General features: G+C 38.2%; 1 protein-coding gene across 13 annotated transcripts in view; it reads right to left on the bottom strand.

Annotated features, from left to right (window-relative positions):
• DOP1A (DOP1 leucine zipper like protein A) overlaps nt 1-21,159 on the bottom strand; it is a 114,171-nt gene that overhangs the window by 26,794 nt on the left and 66,218 nt on the right. For 7 of the 13 annotated variants that reach the window (XR_014248609.1, XM_082405825.1, XM_082405827.1 and 4 more), the window contains 8 exons: nt 14,570-15,191; nt 12,968-13,242; nt 11,713-11,865; nt 7,761-7,861; nt 6,099-6,358; nt 2,526-4,515; nt 1,580-1,724; nt 1,291-1,473 (listed from right to left, as the gene is read on the bottom strand). Coding sequence is in view for 12 of the 13 variants with exons in the window: in XM_082405825.1 (XP_082261951.1) it covers nt 1,291-1,473; nt 1,580-1,724; nt 2,526-4,515; nt 6,099-6,358; nt 7,761-7,861; nt 11,713-11,865; nt 12,968-13,242; nt 14,570-15,191 (3,729 nt within the window). In the remaining variant the exon portion in view is untranslated. The remainder of the gene's footprint in view (nt 1-1,290; nt 1,474-1,579; nt 1,725-2,525; nt 4,516-6,098; nt 6,359-7,760; nt 7,862-11,712; nt 11,866-12,967; nt 13,243-14,569; nt 15,192-21,159) is intronic. The other 6 variants (XM_082405826.1, XM_082405829.1, XM_082405832.1 and 3 more) reach the window with 2 other exon arrangements.

The raw sequence follows: 21,159 nt of genomic DNA, 5'->3' as shown, positions 1-21,159 counted from the left end.
AGGAAACTTTAATAGTGTTAAGAGATGCAACCATGGTCATTTTAATTCAAAAGGAAAAAAAAAAACCCTATAATGGTTTAATCCAAACATCAGGACTTAAATAAAATTTTCTAATGACTTCTACCCTTCCCCCGCAGTGCCCGGTGTGCTCCCATGACTCCCAGGTCTAGGAAGTCAGGTCTAGGAGCAAGATTAGGTAATTGCGGGATATCAATTTGACAACCTGCCATAGTGTAACGTGCTTTTAAACATTCACATAATTTCCCTCTAAATATAAAGTAGAAAATTTTGAAAATACCTAAGAGTATAAGAAGAAAAACACTTTTTTTAAATCAACCATTAACCTCATCATCCTAAGATAATCACTATTAACACATGAATTTTCTTTATTCCTTTTTCTGCAGATAAATTTTTTTTACATAATTAGAAATACAATATTTGTTTAATTATGTAACATCCCTGTTTCACTAAACTTTTAAGCACTTTCCATCCACTAAGAATTCTTCAAAACCACGACATTAGTGGCTACATAATGTAACACTGAACAGATAATTTATTTAACCATTCCCTTATTGTTTAGGATCTCTCTTTTTCCTGCCATTAAATAAGGCTATAATAAATATTTTATGTATATACTTACATAATTTTGATTACCTTAGAATTCATTACTAAAGTAGATTACTAGGTCAAAGACTATGAAACTTAAAGATCTCTGTACATATTGCTAAACTGTTTTCCAGGAGAGATTTGCATATTAAAATGTCAGCTTGAAATGTCTTAAAAAAAGGAACAAAGTTATAACATGTATGAATGAACCTCAAAAATATTATGTCACATGAAAGAAGCTAGACACAAAAGACCAAATAATGTATAATTCCATTTATAGGAAATGGCCAGAAAAAGCAAATCGATGTACAGAGAAAACAGATGAGTGGTTGATTGTGGTTAGGGATGGGAACCGAGGGGCTCCAGATGGGCATGAGGCATCTTTCTGTGGTGAGGGGTATGCTCAAACATTAGAGTGTGGTGACAGTACTACAGCTCTGTAAATTTACTAAAAAACAAAACAAAAACAAAAACAAACATTGAATTATATATGCTTAAAAAGGGTGAATTTTGTGTTATGTCATTTCAATAAAATGGTTAAAAAAATTACTTGATAACTAATTACACAATCCATGCAGAGTATCATAAATACTACTCAAATTATTCACAAATTCAGAACATAATCTTTGGGAGAATCCTCAAATAGCCTCTTGAGCACCAAAGATGAAGTGTGAATTATCTAACCTTTGTGGCTCCAAGATTAATGGTGGTAACAGAGGCGGATGCAGCAATCGTTATCTTTTCCGAAGAATCGGCCTGATGCAGTACGCTCCAAAGCAGTGTCACAGAGGACATGATCATGTGAAGGATTGAGAGGATTCCACTGCGGGCTTCGAACAGGTGTTTCTGGTCTACATTGACCAAAAGCTATTAAAATTGGGGGAAGAAAACATATCACTTCCTGAGGTTTACAAATGGGACTTATTAGGTCTCATAGTCTTTAAAAAGCAGTCAAATATTTGTGTGGTCTTACTTGGTGATACTGTGTAGTAGGGTCCAACAAACAGTAGTGGATAATGGCTGTGATCCCTTCCAAAAGGGTAAGAACCATATCTGGTGGAATAATTGATGCCATCCACAGAGGCCTGAAATAAAATGTAGCCATTTGAACACAAGTTCTGTGAAAGAGAAGTTCGTGTTTTATCAGTAGTAAATGTCCAGCATGTGACAGGCACACAGTAAGTGCTCAATAAATATTATATAAATAAATAACTAAATGAATAAATTAGGAGCTTTTATATCCTCATCTCATAAAATAAGTGAGTCACATTAAATGTACTAAAGTTCTTTTTGGATAATAAATTCTATACAAAATAAAATACAGCCAGTAAATCTCTAGCAACCATGTAATGGCAGGCATATCAATATTAAAGGATACAGGCAGTTTTCTTATATTTTATATCTAGTACCTGAGATTATACAGGAGATAAACCAGACACTAGTCTATTAAACATCTGGATAATTTTGACAGATTAATTTTGAACATGGCCTGGGGATACAGATAAAATTCACCACCAAACTATGAAAATCCTAAACGAGAAGTAAAACCAGATGGGAAAAGAATTATTTGTAATTTTAAATTAATTTTAGTGTGAAATTAATTTGCACTTAAACACATCAGATTAAACCAGGGAAACCCTTTGCTGAGCTTTCTATTACTTTTGCCAGCTCTGTTAAGAGCATCAAAATTAATTTCAGCTCTTAAGAGAAAAAAGTCCTGTTTATATATTCCTTCTGTTTTCCACTCCTGATTCTTTTGTTGATACTCTTCCTCAATGTTCTTCTTTATGAAAATAAGGTAGTTTGTAACCTAATGATAACCACTAATTTACTTCCCCAAATCGCAGCTGACTTACTAGATGATTAAGCAGCAATATATGTAAAAAATGTTAATGACAAAATTAAAAATCATCCCTTACCTACTATCAGATAATCCTGTTTCATATTTGTACTGTTGAATTAGGTTATCTAGATTTCTGCAAAGCTGTAGTGTCACAGAAACAACCACTCTCTGCAGAACTTTTCCCATGTACGGCAGAGTAGATGTGATTAAACCAATCCACTGTGGGTGCATCTTACAAGCACAGTGTTGATGTAAAGCTCGTATCACCGCACAGAGGAACATGCCTTGAGATGTGATTGGCTGGGCATGCAAATACTGAAGAGAAGTCATGGGCTGATGGGGATTGAGGTGTTCCAGATCAGATACCACAAAATCAAAACCTGTTTCATTCTCTTCAGGGATAGTCATTACCCTGTGTTCTAGAACAATGAGCCTCTGAAGCACTTTAAGAAGCTGTGACTGGAGTGTGCTGCCATTGTCAAATTCATCTTCTGAGAAATTGATCAGGCTGTCCTCTGAGAAACCTTCTTCCACAGCAACCATGTTCTTACCTGCCATCTTTTCACTGTGCCATTTCTGTGCACTAAAGATAGATGACAGCAAACAGTGAAGAATCACTTTCTGAACTTTGCACTTAGATAACATATCAGAGATAAAACTAGGGAAACCTTTTGCAGAGCTTTCTATGACTTTTGCCAGCTCAGTAAAGAGGAGTGTCAAAATTTCGATGCTCATCATCTGCATGTTCCGATTGCCTATTAAATCTTGTGACGTGACCTTGACATGAGTTGGGTAATGGCTACGCATATAATATAAGCAGAGGGAAATAAGGATTTCTATGTACATAGAACTCCGGAAGTTATGATTCGAGTCCACAGGAATGTGACTATAAAAATCTTTGCCCATAACAGAAATCCGGTGTCTGGCCAATAGATTCTGAAGCAGAGACAACTGAGGAGTATATGCATTATTTACACTAGTGGTTGAAATGGCATTTACAAAAGCAATGGGGTTAGTTTTCAAGATGGCCTTGATGGCAGAAAAAGCATACAGAGTCCTCGATGAATCATACAACTGGAGATACAAAAGCACATGTTGATAGAGTGGATGGACGTTGAAATTGGGAGATTTCCGTGATCCTGGAGAACCCATGTCACTCTCAATTTCAGAAATTTCTCCCTCTCCACAGCTATACCAGTTCTCTAAATCCAGACCATCACTAAAGAAAACACTGGTTTGTTTGAGTTTTTCATTTGAAGTTTTTTTCTTGTCATCATCCTTTTTTCTGGCAAGTTTTACTTTAGGTTTTGCTCCTGGTTGTTTACCTGACTCCTTAACAATTGTTTCTTTCTCTGAGACCTTTTCTGATAATTTTTCTTTGAAGCTGAACTGAATACTACTGTGACTTCTCTGTCTAGATCTGGTTTCTGCAGAAGCAACAGCAGAGTCATGGAAAATCTGTGTGGTTCCTGAAATACAAGGTGAGGAGCTGTTTCTGGAGATTCCATTCGGCGCACACTCACAGCCTTCCTCTGCAGACACAGACAAAAACTGAGAATTTTCGTCACTCGGCAAAGCCGTCTGACTCTGCTGAGTGGACTGATCTTCACTTTCAATCACCTCCTCGCCTGGATCTACATCATCGTCCTCTGGGGGCATGTCTTCCATTTCTAACTGAGATGGCGCTGATGCAGATTCTGCTTCGAGGCCACTGACGACTTTACATATCAGGTCAAAGACCACCTGCTGAACATCCTCATCTGCAGAGCCTGCGTTTGGCACCTGGGAATCCTCTTGTGCATTCACGTTTTCAGGATCAACTTCGTAGCTCAAGTTGTCCCCAGCAGAGGACTGAGAACATCCAGAGTCAGAACTCTGAAGTATTTCTATCTGTTGGTCTGGAAGATCAAAATCAGACACAACCATTGGAATTGTCTCACTGCTGGTACTGAGAAGGGACAGTCTGTCACTTAATGGATTAACAGTAAGACTGAAGTTCTCTATTTCATCCATGGTAAGCGTCTTTTCACCATTTCCTTTCGATGCAATGAGTTGTACTTGGCTTACTGGCATATGAGAAAAAGAGTGAAGGAAAAATATAAAATATATTAAAATAACTGAAATGTAGACTGAACAAGATTTTTAATCATTACTTTCATTACCTCCTTATATTTTCCTATTAAAATATTTATTAATATGCTAGACTTTTTAAGTTAGAAAATTATGTAGATGACCATTAGCTAGAATTCAATAGACGATTCAATACTAGGCCTATTATTCAACTGAATTAAACAAAACAGCACATTTAACAGATAAAATATAAAACTTTGCCCCTTATCCCCAAATACGACATCCTTTTAAAATCATTTCGTATATAGTTAATAAATAAATACATAATCTTCTTGATTTTAATAAAATTCAGCAAGCATTTATGAATTATCTAGTTTGAGTAAGGCCCTAAACCAGGAGAGGAGGGTGAGGGAAGGAAAAGACATCACTGTTCTCTCTAAGAAGTTTAAAACCAGCAGGGCATCACAAACATCCATTTCGGTACTTTTTGGGGGACATTCTTTTAGAGAGGCTTAGTTCCATGCAAGCAGTGCAAAATCAGATGCTTCAAATTCAGGAAAAGCGTCATGACACCACAGGTGAGGTCTGAGAATGATCTCAGAGGACAGATGAGAATTCAGCTGACAGGCGGGAACTATGGCAGGCAAAGCGCTAACACGAGAGTTCTGGCAATAAGCAGGGCAGAGCATGTTCTTAGAAGCTTCAGGGGAAGCAGTGGAAAGGCAGCTAGAGAAAGGAAGCAAGGCTCTGCAGAAACACACTGATGATGAAGCAGGAGCACGACAGTTTGGCTCTAGCTTCACCGCCTACCAGCTGTGGGACTGTGAGAAAGCCACAGCCTTCTAAGCGTCAGCTTCCCGCTCGCTCAAATGACCTTTCATTACTGACCTCACGGGATTATTTGACAAGAGATACAAATGAAATATTGAGTCTTTTGTCCCTAAGGTGTAATAATCCAAGTGGGCCATTATCAGTGTATTATTACAGAGGGTATCATTTGACAATTTGTGAAGTGCGGACTTTATTCCAGCAATGGAGAATATTTATCAAATATTCAAATATATATTCAAATATATCAACTAAACTATATTTACACTAGTCTCTGCACTAAACATGTCACAAACATTACTATATCTAACATTCACAATGAAGCCTTGAGAGGTGGGTATTATCAGTCCTATTTTACAGATGAGGAAAATGACGCATGAAATATAAACGTGCATTATAAGCTTACTAAAGATTCCCAGTGAAGTATCTACAGAGCCTTGCAGGGCCAGGATTATAAACTCTGAAGGTTATTTGTTAATACTGAAGAATGTTTCTGCCCAGAGCTGGACCGAGTCCTCCCCTGAAAGAAGCAAGTGATAACAGAGATCCAAGTCCCCTGTGATGGTCACTGATAAGGCACATACTGACACAGCCCACGTGAGCACTGCTAGTGCACGCGGAGGGGAGAACATCAGTCCATGGAGAAATTCTCACGTTCGGTTCTCCTGACAATCACTGTTGTGTTCGCCTTTCATTTTATTTTAATAATTTAATTCTAAATAAAGCTGTTCTACTTCCTTGTGATATTCACCATTATTGCAGGAAAAGTTTTGCATGAAATGCTTGTCATTCTCTTCTCCGGGGTAACAGGGGGCCTTATTCCAATAACGTTCTGCTTGTACCCGCTGCACTGAAACCCTCTGAGTTTTGGGATGAAGCAAGAGCAGTAGCAGTGGTTCCAAAACTCTTGCAATATCATGTCTTTGCAGGACTTGGTTCAGCCAGGCTTGTCCCACAGAGCTGGTGGAACCATCGAGACTGTTAAGGCTATCTAACATGATGAACAGTGACCTACAATAAACACCAATAATTAAAACAACGAGCAAAATACCTACTTTAATTGTAACACTCTAATTTTTCTAAAATTAACATTACTATAAGTTGTGTTTCTTGCTTTGAATTAACTATTTTAAAGTAATCATACTTCAGAATAACTTTTGACCACAGCATTTTAATAATCTTAATCCCCAGTCTCAGTAGATACAATAAGAAAGGAGAAATAGTTTTTTCTCTTTTCTTGTGTTTTTTGAAATTTCACAAGCATACATTACTTTTAAAAGATAAATACTAAAAAACAGAAAAAAAAAAAAAACCTTAGACAATTAGTCTCGTTTTAGCAACATATTACTGTTCACAGCACCAAATACTGAACCTTCTGCAAGTCAACACTACTTTCATGTTGGTCTGTGCCCCTCTGCTCCCATTCTCTTTACCAGTTGAAGCGATGTGCTTAATTTAAGGAAAGACCTTCTGTGAAAGGTGTGGAGGTATAGTTTGGAATCAGACAACCCAAGATTCAAATCTGGGCCATCCACTTCACCTCGTGTATAATGATCTTGGGCAAATCACTTAACTTCACTGGGGCCTTCACCGCCTCACATGATGAGGACAGGCGGTCATTAAATTACAGATGGTATCTGTAAAGTACCTAGGCCCAGGGCCCAGCTCATTACAGGGGTTCAACAGCAGACCGTTTTAAAATGGTGATGCTGTGTGAAAAACCATCAGCTGAAATAACATCCAGTAGAGTCCACATGTGATCCTGAGTGGGGCTTGAGCGTAGTTAGATTTGGGGCCACCTCTATGAGACTTGCTGAGACTGCTATCTATGCCAATGTATGTAAATTTACCTATAAATGGCATCTCCTTGGAAGTTACTGCAAATCTCATATTTGGGGTATGGGTCATCTGTGTAGTCTAGACAAACTCTCAGGCAGTTAACTACAGATTTTTTTAATCCATGGAAGCGTCTTGTCAGTATTTTTGCTGTAGATTTTAATAAGTCTGGTTCAGGCAGAAGACTGAGAATGATTACTAGAGAAACACTTATACAATCTACTGTTTATATGAAATTTCAATGAATGTGAATATATATATAAACTCAAGAAGGCTGTATCTGTTGCTGTAACCCTGACACCTAGAATGGCTCCTGGCACATAGAAGTAACTTGATGAAGTCATCCAATGAAAGGAAGGGGCACTGGGTGCTCCAGAGCATGAAAGGTGAAAATCTGTTAGATAAATGAAAACGCCATGCCTTTTAATACAGCTTAGATTTTAAAAAATAATTTATAAATTCTCTTTATAAAATCGCAAATTGCTCTCTCCTATCCCTGCTCTCTCTCCCCTACCAAATAGGCCAGGGGATTCAAGAAAAGAAACATTAAGATATCAGAATATAAAATGTAACCAACCTGTCAAAAGACCGTGCAAAAGATGAAGACTTATTTATATGGAGGTCCCTTGTTAGATGCCAAAGAACTGCAAATTTTGCATGTGCTTCCATCCTTATTTTCTGAGGATGAATATGAGAGATTATTTTATTATCCTTTGAAGGTATTAAGTGATTTTAGTATAAACAAAGTAGTTATTTAAGACAGAGTATTTTGTTGTATTATGTTCAATGTTCACAGAACTCCAACACACGATGAAATAAGCTGTGTTTTTTATGGAAGTAGAAAAGTGGAAAATACTTAAATATATAAAGAAATATTAAACCTAAAGGATCATCTCATGCTGCCACGGAAGTTATTATTTAGTTTAGGTAATCAGTTTACTAGATTACTTTATAACAGGGGATGGAAAAACCTAATAATGTGCATGTTATGATATTCTGAGTATAGGAAGCACTTTCCCCCTCATTTTAATATATAAATACACAGTAGTCAAAACTAATTTTACGGCACTACATACTTTGCTTTTGCTCCCAGAAATTACATGTTAATCCCAAATGAATTTATCATCACTTACAAAGCTGGTTTATTAGATTAAAAATTTTAAGGACCTAAAAAAATTATTTCTACAAGAAAAATATTACATCACTTTTGGGATTATTTGGAAAAGATTAACTGTTAAGATAACAATGGATAGAATAATGTAAAAATAAATTATTGAGAAAGACCAGTATTTGGTATTAGATAATGAAAATGTGTTAATGGAAATCATGTAGAAATTGTTCTTGGATTGAAAGAATCAATATTGTGAAAATGACTATACTACCCAAAGCAATCTACAGATTCAATGTAATCCTTACCAAATTACCAATGGCATTTTTTACAGAACTAGAACAAAAAATCTTAAAATTTGCATGGAGACACAAAAGACCCCAAATAGCCAAAGCAATCTTGAGGGAAAAAAAATGGAGCTGGAGGAATCAGACTCCCTGACTTCAGACTACACTACAAAGCTACAGTCATCAAGACAATATGGTACTGGCACAAAAACAGAAATATAGATCAATGGAACAGGATAGAAAGCCCAGAGATAAACCCATGCACCTATGGTCAACTAATCCATGCCAAAGGAGGCAAGGATATACAATGGAGAAAAGACAGTCTCTTCAATAAGTGGTGCTGGGAAAACTGGACAGCTACATGTAAAAGAATGAAATTAGAACACTCCCTAACACCATACACAAAAATAAACTCAAAATGGATTAAAGGGGCTTGCCTGGTGGCGCAGTGGTTGAGAATCTGCCTGCCAATGCAGGGGACACAGGTTCGAGCCCTGGTCTGGGAAGATCCCACATGCCGCGGAGCAACTGGGCCCGTGAGCCACAACTACTGAGCCTGCGCGTCTGGAGCCTGTGCTCCGCAACAAGAGAGGCCACGATAGTGAGAGGCCCGCGCACCGCGATGAAGAGTGGCCCCCGCTTGCCACAACTAGAAGAAAGCCCTCGCACAGTAACGAAGACCCAACACAGCCATAAATAAATAAATTAATTAATTAAAAAAAAAAAAAAAAAAAAAAAAAAAAAAAAAAAATGGATTAAAGACCTAAATGTAAGGCCAGACACTTTAAAACTCTTAGAGGAAAACACAGGAAGAACCCTCTATGACATAATTCACAGCAAGATCTTTTTAGACCCACCTCCTAGAGTAATGGAAATAAAAAAAAAAAACAAATGGGACCTAATGAAACTTAAAAGATTTTGCACAGCAAAGGAAACTATAAACAAGATGAAAAGACAACCCTCAGAATGGGAAAAAATATTTTCAAACGAACCAACGGACAAAGGATTAATCTCCAAAATATATAAACAGCTCAATATCAAAAAAACAAACAACCCCATCCAAAAATGGGCAGAAGACCTAAATGGACATCTCTCCAAAGAAGACATACAGACTGCCAAGAGATACGTGAAAAGCTGCTCAACATCACTAATTATTAGAGAAATGCAAATCAAAACTACAATGAGGTATCACCTCACACCGGTTAGAATGGGCATCATCAGAAAATCTACAAACAACAAATGCTGGAGAGGGTGTGGAGAAAAGGGAACCCTCTTGCACTGTTGATGGGAATGTAAACTGATACAGCTACTATGGAGAACAGTATGGAGGTTCCTTAAAAAACTAAAAATAGAATTACCATATGACCCAGCAATCACACTACTGGGCATATACCCTGAGAAAACCATAATTCAAAAAGACACATGCACCCCAGTGTTCATTGCAGCACTGTTTACAATAGCCAGGTCATGGAAGCAACCTAAATGCCCATCGACAGACGAATGGATAAAGAAGATGTGGTACATATATACAATGGAATATTACTCAGCCATGAAAAAGAATGAAATTGGGTCATTTGTAGAGATGTGGATGGACCTAGAGACTGTCATACAGAGTGAAGTCAGTCAGAAAGAGAAAAACAAATATCGTATATTAACGCATATATGTGGAATCTAGAAAAATGGTACAGATGAACCAGTTTGCAGGGCAGAAAGAGAGACACAGATGTAGAGAACAAACGTATGGACACCAAGGGGGAAAGTGGCGGGGGGTGGTGGTGATGGTGGGATGAATTGGGAGATTGGGATTGACATGTATACACTGATGTGTATAAAATAGATAACTCATAAGAACCTGTTGTATAAAAAAAATAAATAAAATTTTAAAAAAAAACAGAGAAAAAGAAATTGTAATATTACCAAAAATTTTATAGTCTTCCTCCAGCATTTGTGGAATCCTTCAAGTAAAAGACCGCTGAAATCGGGATTGCGACTGTCTAAACTGTTTGTGATAGGTTAGAGGAGTTCCTGCTTTTTCTGTGGGCCTAATAAATGTTTTTTCAATGAAGCCTGTGTTTGTACATCAACCGATATAAACATGTAAAAAAAAGTAAGTAATAACAGATAGTTTTTTTTCATGGATATATAATATCTTTATTCAGCGCTTAGTATTTCTTTAAAATGAAATGTTATACAAGTAAACAGGTATATAATTTGTCCTAGATTTATACTTAATGTAAAGCAAATTACTACACTGAAATACAAGGCTCTATTTAAAATTTTCTGAACAATTCTGAAAGAATGTGTTGAAGTAAAATTAGAATTTTAACAGTTTTCTTGGAATAAACTTTTCAGTCCTCTCATTTACTCCTTCATTTGCCAGGTCCCCCTGCCAAATGCTGCATTTACTCTACACAATGCCTTTTTGAACATAACCCATTCAAACTCACTAGCATTGAGAACTTCTCAAAATGAGGGCAATCCACTTCTAAAAGCTGTTCAGTAAAATCTTCTTAAAATTAATATTAGAGAGCAGATACAGGAAGACCACAAACTTCATTAAGTTACCCTGAACAGGTCAATCAGAATGATCGTTCTAGCTTCTTCTCAGGCCCAGTCATGACTCAGCCATCTTTACTCTAACTGACGTATGTATCACACTTCATATACATCAGGATACAAAATCCTTATTTTGGAAATTTATTATAAGGCAAATAATATAATCTCACATACTAACACTCTATAGCTTATAAATGTCATTTCACATATATTAGTTAATGTATCCACCAGTTTCATAACTGAGGCCACCGAATACATCTTTAAACGACCCAAGAACTTGGACCACCAACAACTTTAATCATCACTCCCTACAGGTGGTATCCTGAACCAAGAAATAAACCCAGCATTTGATTTTGGGTTCCTTGATTTTTCATATTACTGACGCTTATGTAAAGAACTTTCCTCTAAAAAGAATAGAACACATGTATTTTAAAGATTTGATGATCACTGAATGAATTCATATTATCTCTTATTCAGATACTAGATGAAATAATTTTCCTAGAGTTTCCTTAATTTACCTTTTAGTATAATGCGAGCAGGAGGTAGGGTGGGCACAGGATAAGAAGAGAAGAATTTACCTTATCTTTGTGGGTTAACTGCTGACTTATAACATCCTCACAGATGCTAGAAGAAGGAACCAAGTTATGTAATTGATAAAACAGTTCCACACTCTTCTGGTGGTGCTGAGGTGTCCCATCTCCCATCTGGTTCCACAATGTTAAAGCTACATGCTATAAAAAAAAGATGTAAAAGTCACAGTTACAAAATTGCAAATGGAAACTTATTTAACAGACATTTCCTATTAGGTACAAACAAGCCTCTGACTGGCAGACCTGGAAGGTCTTAATACTCATTATGCCACTGGAATGAGATTTAAAAGTGCAGATTTCCATCTGCTTACTTTCTGGTCCAGGCTTTTAGAACCTCTTATGATAGTCCTTTAATTATATTTATCTTAAACAGCAGATATGTAATCACTTTTTACAGGGTCCAGATAAGACCCCATTTCACTATTTTAGAGATGCTTAGTGAAGTGATGCTAGAATATGTTATCTTTAAGGGGATATAAATCCCACATTGAAGGCGATTTAATGTTTACAGTTATATGCTGCAAAGTGAAATATAATTCATAGTCCAAATATGCAAACTACTTAAAACGTACAAAATAGGTTGTATGTATTTCAGTGCTACACGTGTTAACGCAGCACTTGATGATCTATGACAGCATTAATAAAAATGCAACAATCATCAGGGTTCACCACAACATTGTAGAACCCAGCTCTAACCTAGCAGGAGGAACTATCTGGAGGGGCACAGTAACTTGAAATTACATTAAAATTAAAAAAAAAATTTTATATATAAATAATCTACCTGCTTAAGTCAAATACACTTGATGTTCTTTCTATGTAGAGGATATCATATGTACTGTTGTGACAGAGATCAAAGACTGCATTTTTTTTTTGAATGACATCATGCATCACAAATGATCATCAGACAATTCAGAGTCAGAAAACTTTTTCTGGGTGTTTTGGAGAGCTGAGGTTGCACTCTACAAAAAGCAAAAGTGTCACAACCACTTTATCTGGAAATACATTTTACTGTATAAATGAACTTTTCTCTTTACCCTAATTTAACTCCCCTCATCCTTATCTTTTTTCTCCTCAAAACTGGGGAGAAGACTGGCCAAGCAGCACTGATCAAGTGTGGTGTCTTTTCCTATATGGTATGATATTAAGAGCTGTTTAATTAAGCCTGGTTATCTTCTTTAAAATCTCTGCTACGCAAATTAGCTCAAGTATCATCTTAGTCACGAATGTATTTCTTAGAGCTCACCTTGAAAAATTCAGTCTTCTCAGCTATGTATCTCAGATTGCCCGGAGTGAGCGGAGGTCTAATAACCACAGCGACTCTTCCCTGGTTTGGACTTAAGGGTTGTGCAGGCTCCACACTGTTGATGTTTTCCCCAGCGACCATGGCCACCGACTGAGTCAATCCTACCAGATCCATCACTAGTGAGATCGCAACGCTCTGCACACTGCAGTCACTTGCTTGGCTGCAAGCCTTCATCAGCGTCTGGAGCCACAGGGGAGGCTGCACGTGCTCCCAGTCTGAAACAAAAGCCGGAAGCCAGCACAGTCCATCACACGGAACCTTTCACGCACGCTCTATCTTCCAAGTTAATTTCAAAACACAAAGCACTTCTGCCAAGTAACTTTAGGCCTTGCTCGGTGAACAGAACCATGGTTTCTCACTTAGACTAGAGCTTCAAGAAAATAAAGCAGCAACAGGAATTTCATAAAATTTTTTTAGTATGTATTTTTCTTATGCCAAGTCATACAATCTATTTTCTGTCCTAAAAAAAGTTTATTAATCAATTAACATTATGTAGTACTCACTGCACTATGTGTGTGCACTATGTATGTATGTGTGTGTGTGTGTGTGTGTGTGTGTGTGTGTGTATATAAATAAAAATTTAAATGAAGGTAAACACATATGATGCTAGTTATAATAAAGGAAATCAGGAAATTTTCCAACATATCAATCTCCCCATAATGACAGTATTTCATTGAAAAAAAATCTACAAATTAAAATAAAAGTTTTATTATATGTTCTGGTATAATGTTGTAAGTCATAATCCTAGTTATTACTTTAAAATGTGTATCTCAGAAATAACTAATTTTCTTGTTAACTGCATTATTATGAACTTTCATCAAATCTTTAACCGTGGTCATTTTTAAGTCTTTTGTCATTTACAGACAGTTCTGGGTGTACTCTGATGCTTTTGCAAATATGTTCCTATAAAAGGGTTTCATCTTCAAGAAATTCATGGAAAAGACTCTGACAAGTACAGGTTTCTGGTAACTGACTGTACTGCTGAACTGAATGAATAAGCATTTTCAGAACTCTAATGAAAAACTGATGAACTCATAAAAGTGCTAACAAAAGATCAAGATGAAAAAACAATATTAATTACATGGGACTGAGTGAACTGATGAGGATGAGTATAATTTTTGTGACTTTCTGTTTGAATTAATAAAATAAAAAAAAAAATCCCACAAGGACTCAGAGGCAAAGGATATACAAATCAATTTTCACTGCAAAGCAAAGGAGCTGTTACAGTGGAGGATTACTGGACTGAATGTCAATATTATGACATAGTATGAGTGTGTTTCATGTTTGGTAATTGCAATCATTGTTGCTTTTGTTGTGGTCATCCATGTACAATGCTTGGTGTCAGTCTACTTATCTCTTGTAAAAATAAAATACAGTGTGTGTGTGTGAAAAAAAATAAATAAATAAAATAAAAGTTTTAAAAATTAAGAGACTAAAAAAAAAATCCCAGTTTTAATATCTGAGTGTTCCTTAAAATAAAGGGGGAGGGGAAAGCATGCCATAAAAAATATTTTTAAATAAATAAAACAGAGATGACCTTACCAGTCTCTGATTTTTCAGAACGTAACTCTGAGGTATGGTTCCCCTCAGCAATGTAAACTGGGAAGCTTGAGCACTCCAGGAAGAGCTGACAGGCAGCAAGGAAGGCAGAAAGGTATTCTTTTGAAGTTTTTTGTTTACTTATGTTCCTCTCTTTTACATCACTGTGGGAATCCCTGTCCCAGTCTGAAGTCTCTCCTAGCTCTCGACTAAGATCCCCTCGATGCTCTGTAGCCAAAGCCTGAGAGAGAGAGTTACTCTGAATGATGTAGAGGTTGATAAGTCTGGTGAGAAACTGTTGGACACACTCCAAGCAGCACTGCATTGCAGTTTTTTGGGCTGTCTTCCCACTTTGGGGTGCTGTCCCCTGAGTGACTATGGAAGGGGGCTGGATGATAGTTTCTTCAGATCCCACAGTGGAGGCCGTTTCTGTTTCGGAGGATGTGCTACCAACTGGGATGGCAGCTGCCTCCGGTCCCTCACTCAGTTCTCTGTCGATGTCATCAGTTCGGTCTGCTTGATACTGTATGAACTCAGTGAATCCACTCTCTGAGGAGCGACTACTTGGTGGATTTTCTCCATCTTCAAACACTTCAGTAGGATTTTCAAGAGAAACTGATGATACCTGGTAGAGTGTAAAAAGAAGAGAAGGCTGAGTAACTACATGTATTATATTAGAAATTAAAATTAAAAAGTCATACTTTGAAAGAAGTCAGCTTTAGATTTGACTTATTCACAACCTAATTCACATTTCACAACTTAATCTATATATTTGGTTGACTCTTAAGAGTTTCTACAATTGATTCACATATCTATGCTAATAGGAAATACTGATACGGTTCTAATTAATATATTAATATAAAGCTATTCAATAAATATTTATTATTTGCTATACGCATAACTTAAGCTTAAGTTCTTGACGACAAAATACGTATATGTAAAACTCTCTAGGATCTATATCCTTGTTTTCAAACTACTAATAATTTATTCAATCTACTTCATGAAATCACTTTCCTAATGTCTAAACAATGCATGGAATGAGACATGTAAGGTTAAAAAAAATGACATTTTAAAAACTAGAAATAGGGGGTCCTTCAAAACGGCAGAGAAGACATGGAGATCACCTTCCTCGCCACAAATACATCAGAAATACATCTACATGTGGAACAACTCCTACAGAACACCTACTGAACACTGGCAGAAGACCTCAGACTTCCCAAGAGGCAAGAAAATCCCCACGTACTTGGGTAGGGCAAAAGAAAAAAGAAAAAAACAGAGACAAAAGAACAGGGAGGGGACCTGCACCTTGGGGAGGGAGCTGTGAAGGAGGAAAGGTTTCCACACACTAGGAAGCCCCTTCACTGGCGGAGACGGGGGCTGGGCGGGGGGGAAGCTTCGGCGCCATGGAGGAGAGCACAGCAACAGGGGTGCGGAGGGCAAAGCGGAGAGATTCCCGCACAGAGGATCGGTGCTGACCAGCAATCACCAGCCCGAGAGGCTTGTCTGCTCACCCGCCGGGGTGGGTGGGGGCTGGGAGCTGAGGCTCGGGCTTCGGAGGTCAGACCCCAGGGAGAGGACCGGGGTTGGCTGCCTGAACACAGCCTGAACAGGGCTAGTGCGCCACAGCTAGCCAGGAGGGAGTCCGGGAAAAGGTCTGGAACTGCCTAAGAGGCAAGAGACCATTGTTTCGGGTGCGCGAGGAGAGGGAATTCAGAGCACCACCTAAACGACCTCCAGAGACTGGCAGGAGCCGCGGCTATTAGCGCGGACACCAGAGACAGGCATGAGACGCTAAGGCTGCTACTGCAGCCACCGAGAAGCCTGTGTGCAGCACAAGTCACTATCCACACCTCTCCTCCCGGGAGCCTGTGCAGAGCACCACTGCCAGGGTCCCGTGATCCAGGGACAACTTCCCCTGGAGAACGCACGGCGTGCCTCAGCCTGGTGCAATGTCATGCCGGCCTCTGTCGCCGCAGGCTCGCCCCGCATCCATACCCCTCCCTCCCCCCGGCCTGAGTGAGCCAGAGCCCCCAAAGCAGCTGCTCCTTTAACCCCGTCATGTCTGAGCGAAGAACAGACGCCCTCAGGCGACCTACACGCAGAGGCGGGGTCAAATCCAAAGCTGAATCCCAGGAGCTGTGCGAACAAAGAAGAGAAAGGGAAATCTCTCCAGGCAGGCTCAGAAGCAGTGGATTAAACCTCCACAATCAACCTGATGTACCTGCATCTCTGGAATACCTGATGTCTATTCAGACAACGAATCATCCCAAATTGAGGCAGTGGACTTTGGGAGCAAATGTAGACTTGGGGTTTGCTTTCTGCATCTAATTTGTTTCTAGTTTTATGTTTATTTTATTTTAGTGTTTAGAGCTTATTATCATTGGTAGATTTATTGATTTAGTTGCTCTTTTCCTTTTTTTAAAAAAATTAATTTATTTATTTATTTTTGGCAGTGTTGGGTCTTCGTTTCTATGCGAGGGCTTTCTCTAGTTGCGGCAAGCGGGGGCCACTCTTCATCGTGGTGTGCGGGCCTCTCACTATCGCAGCTGCTCTTGTTGGGAGCACCGGCTCCAGACGCGCAGGCTCAGTAGATGTGGCTCATGGGCCTAGTTGCTCCGCGAAATGTGGGATCTTCCCAGACCAGGGCTTGAACCCGTGTCCCCTGCATTGGCAGGCAGATTCTCAACCACTGCGCCACCAGGGAAGCCCCTTTTTTTAAAATATATATATATATATTTTTTCTCTTTTTGTTAGTGTGTATGTGTATGCTTCTTTATGTGATTTTGTCTGTACAGATTTGCTTTTACCATTTGTCCTAGGGTTCTGTCTGTCCGTATTTTTTTTTTTTTTTTTTTTTTTTAGTATAGTTCTTAGCGCTTGTTATCATTGGTGGATTTGTTTTTTGGTTTGGTTGCTCTCTTCTTCTGTTTTCCTTTTTTTAAATTACTTTTTTATATTTTTATTAAAAAAATTTTTTTTATTTTAATAACTTTATTTTATTTTATTATTTTTTTCTTTCTTTCTTTCTTTTCTTTCTCCCTTTTCTTCTGAGCCGAGTGGCTGACAGGGTCTTAGCGCTCCAGCCGAGTGTCAGGCCTGAGCCTCTGAGGTGGGAGAGCTGAGTTCAGAACGTTGGTCCACCAGAGACCTCCGGGCCTCACATAATATTAAACAGCGAAAGCTCTCCCAGAGATCACCATCTTAACGCTAAGACCCAGCTCCACACAATGACCAGCAAGCTCCAGTGCTGGACACCCCATGCCAAACAACTAGCAAGACAGGAACCCAACCCCACCCATTAGCAGAGAGGCTGCCTAAAATCATAATAAGGTCACAGACACCCCAAAACACACCACCGGACGCGGTCCTGCCCACCAGAAAGACAAGATCCAGCCTCATCCACCAGAACACAGGCACCAGTCCCCTCCACCAGGAAGTCTACACAACCCACAGAACCAACCCTACCCACTGGGGGTAGATACCAAGAAAAACGGGAACTATGAACCTGCAGCCTGCGAAAAGGAGACCCCAAACACAGTAAGTGAAGCAAAATAAGAAGACAGAGAAATAAACAGCAGATGAAGGAGCAAGGTAAAAACCCACCAGACCAAACAAATGAAGAGGAAATAGGCAGTCTACCTGAAAAAGAATTCACAGTAATGATAGTAAAGATGATCCAAAATCTTGGAAACAGAATGGAGAAAATACAAGAAGCGTTTAACAAGGATCTAGAAGAACTAAAGAGCAAACAAACAATGATGAACAACACAATCAATGAAATGAAAAATTCTCTAGAAGGAATCAATAGCAGAATAACTGGGGCAGAAGGACGGATAAGTGACCTGGCAGATAAAATAGTGGAAATAACTACCGCAGAGCAGAATAAAGAAAAGAGAATGAAAAGAATTGAGGACAGTCTCAGAGACCCCTGGCACAACATTAAACACACCAACATTCGAATTATAGGGGTCCCTGAAGAAGAAGAGAAAAAGAAAGGGACTGAGAAAATATTTGAAGAGATTATAGTTGAAAACTTGCCTAATATGGGAAAGGAAATAGTCAACCAAGTCCAGGAAGCGCAGAGAGTCCCATACAGGATAAATCCAAGGAGAAACACGCCAAGACACATATTAATCAAACTATCAAAAATTAAATACAAAGAAAAAATATTAAAAGCAGCAAGGGAAAAGCAACAAATAACACAGAAGGGAATCCCCATAAGGTTAACAGCTGATCTTTCAGCAGAAACTCTGCAAGCCAGAAGGGAGGGACATGACATATTTAAAGTGATGGAAGGGAAAAACCTACAACCAAGATTACTCTACCCAGCAAGGATCTCATTCAGATTCGATGGAGAAATTAAAACCTTTACAGACAAGCAAAAGCTAAGAGAATTCAGCACCAGCAAACAAGCTTCACAACAAATGTTAAAGGAACCTCTCTAGGCAGGAAACACAAGAGAAGGAAAAGACCTACAATAACAAACCCAAAACAATTGAGAAAATGGTAATAGGAACATACATATCGAAAATTACCTTAAATGTAAATGGATTAAATGCTCCAACTAAAAGACATAGACTGGCTGAATCGATACAAAAACAAGACCCGTATATATGCTGTCTACAAGAGACCCACTTCAGACCTAGGGACACATACAGACTGAAAGTGAGGGGATGGAAAAAGATATTCCATGCAAATGGAAATCAAAAGAAAGCTGGAGTAGCAATTCTCATATCAGACAAAATAGACTTTAAAATAAAGACTATTACAAAAGATAAAGAAGGACACTACATAATGATCAAGGGATCAATCCTAGAAGAAGATATAACAATTGTAAATATTTATGCACCCAACATAGGAGCACCTCAATACATAAGGCAAATGCTAACAGCCATAAAAGGGGAAATTGACAGTAACACAGTCATAGTAGGGGACTTCAACACCCCACTTTCACCAATGGACAGATCATCCAAAAGGAAAATAAATAAGGAAACACAAGCTTTAAATGATGCATTAAACAAGATGGACTTAATTGATATTTATAGGACATTCCATTCAAAAACAACAGAATACAATTTCTTCTCAAGTGCTCATGGAACATTCTCCAGGATAGATGATATCTTGGGTCACGAATCAAGCCTTGGTAAATTTAAGAAAGTTGAAATCGTATCAAGTATCTTTTCTGACCACAACGCTATGAGACTACATATAAATTACAGAAAAAATCTGTAAAAAATACAAACACATGGAGGCTAAACAATATGCTACTAAATAACCAAGAGATCACTGAAGAAATCAAAGAGGAAATCAAAAAATACCTAGAAACAAATGACAATGAAAACACTATGACCCCAAACCTAAGGGATGCAGCAAAAGCAGTTCTAAGAGGGAAGTTTATAGCAATACAATCCTACCTTAAGAAACAAGAAACATCTCAAATAAACAACCTAACCTTACACCTAAAGCAATCAGAGAAAGAAGAACAAAAAACCCCCAAAGTTAGTAGAAGGAAAGAAATCATAAAGATCAGATCAGAAATAAATGAAAAAGAAATGATGGAAACTATAGCAAAGATCAATAAAACTAAAAGTTGGTTCTTTGAGAAGATAAACAAAACTGATAAACCATTAGCCAGACTCATCAAGAAAAAAAGGGAGAAGACTCAAATCAACAGAATTAGAAATGAAAAAGGAGAAGTAAAGAAGTAACAACTGACACTGCAGAAATACAAAGGATCATGAGAGATTACCCCAAGCAACTATATGCCAATAAAATGGACAACCTGGAAGAAATGGACAACCTGGAAGAAATGGACAAATTCTTAGAAAAGCACAACCTTCCGAGACTGAACCAGGAAGAAATAAAAAATATAAACAGACCAGTCACAAGTACTGAAATTGAGACTGTTATTAAAAATCTTCCAGCAAACAAAAGCCCAGGACCAGATGGCTTCACAGGTGAATTCTATCAAACATTTACAGAAGAGCTAACACCTATCCTTCTCAAACTCTTCCAAAATATAGCAGAGAGCGGAACACCCCCAAACTCATTCTACGAGGCCACCATCACCCTGATACCAAAACCAGACAAAGATGTCACAAAGAAAGAAAACTACAGGCCAGTATCACTGATGAACACAGATGCAAAAATCCAACAAAATACTAGCAAACAGAATGCAACAGCATAATAAAAGGATCATACACCATGATCAAGTGGGGTTTATCCCAGGAATGCAAGGATTCTTCAATATACGCAAATCAATCAACGTGATACACCATATTAACAAAATGAAGGATAAAAACCGTATGATAATCTCAATAGATGTAGAAAAAGCTTTTGACAAAATTCAACACCAATTTATGATAAAAACCCTCCAGAAAACAGGCATAGAGGGAACTTTCCTCAACATAATAAAGGCCATATATGACAAACCCACAGCCAACACTGTTCTCAATGGTGAAAAACTGAAACCATTTCCACTAAGATTAGGAGCAAGACAAGGTTGCCCACTCTCACCACTGTTATTCAACATAGTTTTGGAAGTTTTAGCCACAGCAATCAGAGCCGAAAAGGAAATAAAAGGAATCCAAATC

Source organism: Balaenoptera borealis (genome assembly GCF_965194805.1).
Source record: "Balaenoptera borealis genome assembly, chromosome: 9".
NCBI lineage: Eukaryota > Metazoa > Chordata > Mammalia > Artiodactyla > Balaenopteridae > Balaenoptera > Balaenoptera borealis.
Note: the sequence above shows the minus strand (reverse complement) of the source record. Positions and strands in the feature narration are given on the sequence as shown.